Below are 9560 nucleotides of genomic sequence, written 5' to 3' on the forward strand. Positions count from 1 at the left end.
GGATTTTGCCCCCTGCTCAGACTGGTATGGACTGGGGTTTTTGCCTTCTTCTGCAGCAGGGGCATGGCCTCTGCCCGGGGTCTCTGCAGCAGCAAGACATTGGCAGCCGTGATAGTCTCCCTGCTTTCCCTGCAGCAGGGTTGGGGGTGATGCTTCATGCTTTGTCAGCGTTGACAGTCATTTTGCAAAGACTTTAGATCCTGGATGTGTCTGAGCTGGTTTGCACAGGGTTGATCCTGCCTCAGGCCGGGGCTGGACTAGATGTGACCTCTGCAGGTCCCTTTGGCTCTAGGACCCTATGCTGACTCTATGGTTCTCCAGCCGCCCCTGTACTCATGCCCAGATTGCTTGTGAGCAATAGCATTTGCGTGCCGGGCAACGAAGAGGGCAGCATGCAATGGTACCACATAAGTGCATTGCGTCCAGCCTGCCCCATGCCACGTGGCACGGCCAAAGCAGCCTCTTCAGGAAGTCGGGACTTGCCAGGCCACTTATGTGTCCCAAGCACCTCTTAGACCAGGCTATGGCAGCGGGGAAGTCTCCTGCCAGAAAGTCAGGCAAGGGCATGTCCTGGGCAGAGGCTTTTGCAGGGCACTGTGGTAGCAGCAAACAGGGATCGTTAACCATTTGCATGCTGCACCTTTGACAATGACCGCCCCCCACCATGACGGCATGCAGACCGAGCACAAGGAAAGGCCTCTACCTCTATCGTTCAGTGGCTAAGGATGCTTTAAGGGCAATGAAACATCCAGCATTAGACAGCAGTTAATGGGGATGAGCTCATCACAGCCTGAAGAGGGGCAATGATGTGGAGCCCAGCCAGGCCTCTGCCACTCTGGGAGGGGGAGACTTCAGGGACAAATGCATTTGGCAGCAAACCTGTCCCAAGGGCTCCAGCCCGGTCCTGAAACAACCCCCGTAACAGAGCAGCTGGCCTGTGTGGCCAGGGGAAGGTGTCCTGCGGCTCTATCCCTGCCTGCCCTGAAAGCAAGGATTGCATTAGCGGCTGTAAATAATTTCCCTGCTGAATAACTGCAAGTGATGCACAAACCAGACTGTCTGCCACCCCTTGGCTCTGCGCACAGCCCAGTCCCCAGCCTGCTGCGCCTTATCCTGCAAATCTGGGCGGCCAGCCATCAAGCATATGACTCCCAAGCACCCCGTTCCATGATCCCATGCATGCCAGCGATCAGGGGATTCACTTTATATGAGCAAGTAGTGCCTAAGAAAGAGGTCACCCCACCAGCTGCCCCTGTACTGATGCCCAGGGGCAGCGTGCAATAGTGCCACACACGTGCACTACATCCAGCCTGCCCCACGCCACGTGACATGGGAGAAGCAGCCTCTTCAGGAAGCCAGGACTTGCCAGGGCACTTATGTGATGGAGAGAAAGTGCCCACAACATGGTGGGTCTGGCTCAGCACCTCCATGCTTAGAAACATTCAGAAGTCGGTTGGAGACACTTATGGATGGGATGGTTGGTCAGGAATGATCCTGCCAGGACTAGACACGACCTCGTCAGGCCCCTTCCAGCTTGACGTTGCCCCTGTCCTCTGATCCGATGACCTAGGGTTTCAAAGAGCAATGCCAAGCCCCTCAAAGTGGCATCATGCTCCTGTAATGGCAATGCGCCATGCAGAATCCACTCGAGGACGCAGCGACGCTGCCTCCAGGGCTGCCTGAATCCCACGGTTTTGCGTTTGGCAGCAAACCACAATAAAGTTGAAAAAGAAAATTCAGGTGGGATCAATCTGAGATCATTTTATCCCTGTTTTTCCCTTGTCAAAGTGCAAAGCAGAAACATGTCATTTTGGGCAGCACGGGACATGGCGTTCGACCCCAGACTCTGGATTTTCAGGTGCTCACATTGAAAGTCCAAAAAATGACAAGCAGTTGCAGTGGTAGCAACAAAAGCTTTCCCCCAGTGATTTAGGCCCATGTGGGGCACCCCAAATCAATGCCTTACTCTGCTGGAGAGGTAGAGTGGGTTTAAACCCACCTTTTCCCACCCCGTAGGATAGTGTCCAGGACTCCAAGCTATGAGGGGTTGTGGCATGGCAAGTTCCCATCCTCTGTATTGAGAAGTTTCTTTGGGGTGTGAATATATTGCCAATAGGACTCTTAGGAAAGTTGGGCCAGAAGGGACCTCACAAGGGCACATCTGATCCAGCCCCCTGCTCAAGGCAGGATAACCCTGACCAAAGCATCCCAGCCACGGGTCTGTCCAGCCTGCATCTGAAAACATCCAAGGATGGAGAGTCCCCGTTGCTCCTAGTCCCGTCCCCTGCAGCCACAGAGAAAAGCCCATCTCCATCCTCCTGTCATCGCCCTCAAGGGATTTGCAGATGGTGACCACATCTCCCCTCAGTCTTCTCTTCTCCAGGCTAAATAACCGTAGCTCTTTCATGTGACAGGATCTCAGCAAATCCACATCTTCCATGCACCCCCCCTTGCAGCGTACCTCCAGCTGTGTACAGCTGGGGAGCTGAGGGACAGGGAAAAGAAGTGGCCGGCCCAAGAAGCCCACAGAGGAAGCCTCACACACAGGTCTCCTAAGTCCCAGAAAATGCCCCAGCCCCTGGAGCACCCTCCTTCTCTCCATGCATTGCCCAAATCTAGGGACTGCATTGAACAGACTCCAGAAGCATGCAAAACTGCTCAGTCTCCTTTACTTGGGTTGCACAGGGCGCAAGCACCCAAACACCTGGACTCAGTGAGGGCTACTTGTCCATAGAGACCTGACAGAGAGCTGGGGACTAGTAGCCAGCTGGACTCTTCTTTAATCATCTTTGAGTTAATTAGGATTAAACGCCGTGGCGTGTACAAGCAGCCCTGGGCAGCACATCCATCCCATCCCAAACCAGTGCGGATGAAAGATGAGCTTGTCACTTAGGCAATTCCCCACATGAACCCACAGGACAGAGGTGGCTAAAATCCATTAATGTTTTCCCCCGAAAAGGGGTTTTGGAAAGCAAAGCGAAGCTGGTTTGCTACACATGCACAGACCCGAGTTTCTTGAGAGCACAGGGCAGTGTCGCAGCCCAGAGGCAATTTTTATCTGTGTTTCTATGAAAACATTTCCAAAAGCAAAGGCAAAAATAAAAATGGGTTTCAATTTCTGAGTTTCATTTGCTGGATCCCCTCTCACTTCCCATTTCTCCCTGGTTTCTATTGGAAAAAATAAAAGGCAAAGAAAGAAAGCAGAAAAAATCCCCCTCTCCGATCAGAGCCCAACACGTGCTCTGTTTTTGACGCGACAAACCAAAATTTTCCATTTGAAACCAAATAAACGGTCAAGAATATTAGAGAACCGTGAGCTCCGCATGAATCCACTCAGACTACTTCCCACGGGGTGAATTTCCACATCACAGAGCATCACTCGAGTCGCTGTAACTGGCCTTCTGATAGCCAGCACCAGCAAAGATGGGGGCTGAACGGGCCAGAAAAACTAAAACTCACCTCTAAAGCCCATGCTTTATCTCCCTCACAGCTAGCAAAGCCCCTCAGCACTGCCAAGAACATCACTGACACCTTTTCTCTTTTGAAACAAAGCAAAAATATAAAGCAAACAGACGACCGTGTCACGGCGAGGACCACGTTCCCGACTGCAGCGCAAGCCACAGCCACGGGGCTGTGATCTCCGGCTCAAAAGGCATAGTGGTGCAGCCCATTGAAATGCCACCCATTTACATCTCGTCGGCGAGTTTTATGGGGAATATATGCACGGAGAAGAGAGCTTGGGTCCCGTGCCAAAATGCAGCGAGCGAGGACGTCGGATGCGACTTGGAGGGAGAGCGGGGCGGTGCTTTTGTTTCAGTTTGCTCCACGGGACATAAAGGAGGCAATCAAACGCCTGTGTCTGTGCAGGTGGGGCTACCAGGCAGGGATATCACTTTGGCAGCAATTAATTTTACTCTGGTGTTAACGAACGTTACTCTGGCACTAATGAACGTTACTCTGGCAGTCCCTTTGCAGGTCCTTCTTGAGAGCCCCAGCTCCACCGGCTTCGCGGCAGGTCAGGCAGGACCGATGGACCAGACCTCCCCGATACCAGCACCCTCCGGCCTTCCCGCCCCTCCTCGCCCCCGAGGGAAGGGGACGGAGACATCACTCACGTGCTGCCACTGGTCGAGGATGAGGGGCCGATACCGCAGGAAGAACTTGAGCGGGAAGGACTCTGGATCAGGCCACGAGGACGGGTTATTCCACCTCACCTCCAGCCGCCGGGGGCTGTAGGGCACTGGCTTGGCCACCACGTTCTCTGGAGGGTCGGGCTTTACTGGAACAAGACAGAAAGGTCATTGCAAAACCTGGCCATTGCCCAGCTCTTTAGCACTGCCTCGGGTCCAGCGTGGACAGAGCCAGCACGTGGCAGCCCTGCCCAACAGAAACCAACCTCCCCGGTAGGTTTTGCCTCTTAGAAAACACAGGCGAATTCTGCAGCACATCAGGAGAGCTGCTAGCATCTCCCCCACCCTTTGTGGATGTATTACCATCTGTTTTACGAGGCCTAGAGCAAAGACACAGAATAGCTGATGCTTTTTCCTGAACTGATTAGAAGTCCACTAGATACTACCGTGAAAAGAGACAGAGAGACTTCAAATCTGAGCACAGAGCGAGCTGGTCAGGTGGAGACAGGCATCCTTTCAAGTCTGTGCTGCAGCTCAAAGCCATCTGCGGTCTGTCCGGACCCACGTACGGCACGGCTATTTGGTGTTTGAGGTGCAATGTCGGGGGTGCATCTCAGCCCTTCTCCGGCTGCGAACAACCAGCCCAGCTGACATCTGGGCATGAAGGAAATCATCGTGGCCGTGTTTCAGTCCAGACTTGGGTCATGGGGGCCAAAGCTTCCCTGGTGCATTGACAAAAGCTGACCTCAGCGGGTGTAAATCCGAGTAAAAACTAAGTCAATAGGGATAAAGCACTTCAGAATGGGCTTCAAGGAGGGTTTAGACTAGGACGCAGGCTGGTGGTTGACACTTCCCCTTCCCAGGGCAACAGCATCGTCTTCCCTTTCCTCACCTCCCCTGCATCTCCCTTTCCAGCTTTAATTTGAGGGTGCAGGAATAAATTGCCCCTCCACTTTGCAAGCAGCTGAGGTGAGGATTAACCAGCTTCTGCGCGCCGCGTGCTTTGGGGCCATCGCTGTACTGAAGCATCGATAACAACCGGCAGTGGCCGTTCATCAGGATCGCTAGCAGGGTGAGTCCTCGCTCCTTGTGCAAGATGACGGGGTGTGGGGACAGGTCTGTCTGAGGACTGTGCATCTTCTCATCTGCTTCCCTCAGGTCCATCAAAAGGCCAAGGCTGGGGCAAGAGCGTTATTATGCCAGCCACATCCGCCCCTGGCTGCTTTTTCATGTGCAGAAGGGATCGGCGGTAACGAGAGGGGCGTTAATTATTGAACAAGGGAGAAGCGTGGCTGGGGGGAGAAGCCGGCACCTCGCCATGTGTTCAGTCCGGCTGTTCATGCGAACACCGGGCTGGGGGGCTGCCAAGCCAGACGCACCGGGAACCTGGCAGGTGAAGACAACCAGGCGGCGCAGCGCGGCTGTCCTGAGCAGATGTGCGCTGCTGTCTGCGCGCCAGCTTGGGCCCTCCCTTTGGGTTTTGCTGTCAGCTCCCAGGCTCAGAGGCCGGACGACTCATTTGGAAGCGGGATCTCGGCATCTGCCGATCTCAGCGCAGCCTTGCCAATAGGCACGGCCCGTCCGGAGGAGGATGGCCTTGCGGTGCAGGAGAACAGCCATGCGTGTGCAATTCTCTGGTCTCAAGGCCCATGGAGGTCCATGCAAGGGAGCAAAGGAGAGAGGCTTCCCGGCTCTGTGCAAGCAAAGGCAGGTAGAGAGAGAGGCTGAGAGGGGATTCGGAAGGGGTAGGGGGCTCCCTCCATGCTCCATGCTGGATCTCAGCTCTGAGCTGCCTTTGAATAGTGCCAGCTTCTCCCTTCGTAACCCCTCAATACTGCTCTGTTCCCCAGAGAGCCCAGCATCAGAGAGCAAGAAACCTCGTTCAGTCGCACCCATGAGCTGGAAGATGAAACTGAGGGATGACAGGACTTTCAAGGGACTTGCTGGGAAGGCAGACATCCAGGTTTGCAATGTAGTTTCTCTTCCAGGGAGCTGTGGCCAGCAGCAAGCCATTTGCTGCTGGCAGCAGACTTGCCGAGGCTGAGATTCCTGAGAGGGAGGGCAGCCTATGTGCCGTTCATGACCACCTCTGTTCCAGGACTGGCATGCAAGAATTAAATGATACCCAACCTCTACCTCACTGCCTTCTCCTCCAAGGCCTCAAAACCTGCAACCACACAATAGAGAGGGAGATGCTGCTAGTGCAACTTCTTCGGCATTAATCCTGGGAGACGGCAATAGTGGTGGTGCCAAATTCCATCGGGTAGGCAGGGGTGGTGTGAGACAAGGAGATGCAGGGCACGGGCCTGGCACAGCTGGCAGAGCAGAGATGCACGCAGTCCTGCTGACATGCCACGGATCCCCTCAGCTCGAGGAGAAAAGCACCACACCGGCTGTCTCGCACTCGTGGCTTCGGAGGAAAGGAGAAGACAGGCACGTGCACCACAGGCGGTTCCCAGCCCGGTCACCACCCGCTTCCCGTCTCTCTGCCCAGTGCTGGCCTCATATGGGGTTCAGATAGGGTTTTGCAGCATTCATGGAGCATGACACCTGATACCCAGGCGGGCACGACACGGGGGCTTTCCTTCTCCAGCCAGCACAGCTTTCCTTCCCCAGCTTTATCCCCCGGGGCATCGTGTGCAAATGCAGCCGCTTTCCAGGGTCACTTTCCCGGCACAGCCACCCCCTTTGGTAGCAATCCAGCCAGGAGGCCCGGTCCAGCCCCGTGCGATTTTCCCTCTGGGGGCTTTGCCTTTTATCAGCAAACGGCAGGGGGAGGATTTGTCGGGTCTGTGCAGTTCTGAGCTACTCCAGATGGCTGGTGTAATTCCTCCGCTCACTTTGAAACCCAGGGCTCAGGGTGGACTTCGGCTTCCATTAAAAGGGCCTTTGAGTCCAAACACATACGGCAAAGCATAAATCCAGCGCTGGCTCTGCGGACTTCGCGGATTTGGTTTGCAAAACAAAAAGCCTGTTGAGCTGAACAAATGCAGATGATTCCCAAATCCAGCTTAACATCAGGCCTGCGAGGAGCCCTGGGATGAAAGATGCTGGACTGGGTGAATGTGAGATATTATGACGGGGGGAAGCTTTCAAACGCTCCAGCTTCAATCCAGGCCCCGTGCAGGTGTTTCTCCTTTACTGCCCAAAACACTCAGGGCCAAGCTTGCTGTGGGTGTAACCCCTGGAGACAAACCCTACTCTCCTTTGTAACTCCGGAGTCACTCTGCTTTGCAGCTCGGATCCTGGGGTTAAAACAGAGGTGCGCAGGCACCGGATGGGCAGGGGGATGCATGCGTGAGCCCTCGAATGTATGCCGGCAGGACGCGGCCCCATGACTTCAATAAGGCTGCACCAGGGATGAACTTGGCTCTCGGTGGGTGGAGCGAGAGCCCCGGCGCTAGCACAAATATGAGCAGCTACGCCGGGTGGAACACATCCATCCATGTTGTCAGAGACTTGGTCACGAGCCGCTCACATATGGACCGGCCGCTTGCACTGAAGCATCGTCTCGTGCAAAATGGAGGTGGGGGGAAGGTCGCAGGGACAGCAGAGGCTTCTCGGAGGGGATCTCCCAGCTGCAAAAAGCAGCTGCAGCTCCCAGCCCATGGAAATCTCGGCGCCTTGTCGCGGCAAAAGCATCCTCAGCGGCTCTTGTGCAATTGGTGCTCTCAGCCCTGGAGCCGTTAGTCATTTCCCCTCCAAATCACTGAGACTTTAGTAATGCATGGTGGGGAAAGCAAGGGCTGCTTCAGCCACCTTCTCTACCCCGAATCGGAGGTTTTAAGGCCACAGGAGCCCTTCCTCCACGGGGCCACACAGCCCGCTATCCACCCTTGGGCTGCCCTTGCCTGCACAGGGCGTTGCACTGGGTTAAGCTCACCCGGAGGCTGTTAACCTGGTGTCACTGCTGCATGCATGCTCTTGCAGGCTGGGCTAGGTTTAGTTTATGGTGCACAAGGTGAGTTTAAGTTAGTCTGAGCGAGAGCCACTTTTCTACCAAAATAAGTGTGCACATGGGGTGGGGGGTATGCTGGTATAGTTGCTGGGGTTCATAACAGGCAGAGCTCCCCCGCAAAGACATGTACTAAGAAAGGGAAAACTCGAGGATGACTGTTGGCCCTGGCAGTCTGCTAGCTGTTGAATTATCTCCCTGTGATTAAGACCTTTTAAAATCAGAGCATGCAATCCATTGGGAATTGTCTTTTATAGGACGTTTCTATTGCACTGCTTCGTGTCCTCTGACAATGACGGGCTGGAGGTTGGGTTATCCCCCCTGGGTCTTCTGCACTGCACATTCCCCATGAAATCTCCAAAGGGAACCGCCAGTTTTAAGGTCCTTTTCCCATCCCAATAGTTGGCTGCTCCACACACCCTTGCCTAGGGGAGGGACCCTCCCTCCAGATCCCACCAGGGCTGCACAGAGCGATTGGATTAGCTCAGCGATTGGATTAGCAGTGATGGGATTAGCGACCTGATTGGATTACCTGCTGCTGTTCCAGCTGCTGCCTTGTTAATTTGAGCATCGGCAGCATCCGCGCTGCAGCCCAGGGCCCCTGACAGCTAGCTGGCCGGAGCTGAAAGCACCCACTCATCCTTTAGCTCGAGATTTTTGCATGTGGACAGGAGCTGGGCAGAGGCCAAACTCAGGTCCCGGCTCAAGATGATGCTGCAGCAAAGACAAGCTTCAAGCAACCAGGTTAAAATGCAGCAATTCAATAGCAGGGTCTGCAATCCTCACCAGGCCTTTGCTTGGTTTATACGGGAACCTCCTGCCTGTCGCTTGAGGCCGGAGCGTGGAGAGCAATGCAAGCACTGACACAGAAACCAGTGGTTTCCTTATGGGGCTGCAATGCATGGAAACGACCGGCATTTGCACTGCTTTGACCACCAAGATGACCATGTTCCCAGAGAGGAGGCTTGTGGTGAGAAAGCACTGGAGCTACCTGCATTCAGCTTCCAGCTCTGCTGCACACTTCCTACACACAATCACAGAAGCACGGAAAATGAGGGTTGGAAGGGACCTCCGGAGGTCATTTGCCTTGCCTCTTGCATAATTCCCGGACCAACCCCTGGCTCAAAGCAGGACCAGCCCCAACTACATCATCCCAGCCAAGGCTTCGGCAAGCCATGACCTTGGGCAAGTCATTTGTCTTGACAGGACAAGGAGCAATGGGCTCAAGTTGCAGCAAGGGAGGTTGAGGTTGGATATTAGGAAAAAAATTGTCACGAGGAGGGTGGTGAAGCGCTGGGCCAGGCTCCCCAGAGAGGTGGTGGACTCTCCATCCTTGGAGGTTTTGAGGTCCCATCTTGACAAAGCCCTGGCTGGGATGATGTAGCTGGGGCTGATCCTGCTTGGAGCAGGGGTTGCACTAGATGTGACCCCCTGAGCTCCCTTCCACCCTCATTTTCTATCATTATATGTTCTCC

At 54.6% G+C, this 9560-nt stretch overlaps 1 protein-coding gene across 3 annotated transcripts in view; it reads right to left on the reverse strand.

Moving 5' to 3' along the window:
* CNTFR (ciliary neurotrophic factor receptor) overlaps window positions 1–9560 on the reverse strand; it is a 240118-nt gene that overhangs the window by 20838 nt on the left and 209720 nt on the right. For all 3 annotated transcript variants that reach the window (XM_006026552.3, XM_025207502.1, XM_025207503.1), the window contains exon 6: window positions 4116–4279. In XM_006026552.3, the coding sequence (XP_006026614.1) occupies window positions 4116–4279 (164 nt within the window). The remainder of the gene's footprint in view (window positions 1–4115; window positions 4280–9560) is intronic.

Source organism: Alligator sinensis, unplaced genomic scaffold (assembly GCF_000455745.1).
Source record: "Alligator sinensis unplaced genomic scaffold, ASM45574v1 scaffold783_1, whole genome shotgun sequence".
In the NCBI taxonomy this organism is placed as follows: Eukaryota; Metazoa; Chordata; order Crocodylia; family Alligatoridae; genus Alligator; species Alligator sinensis.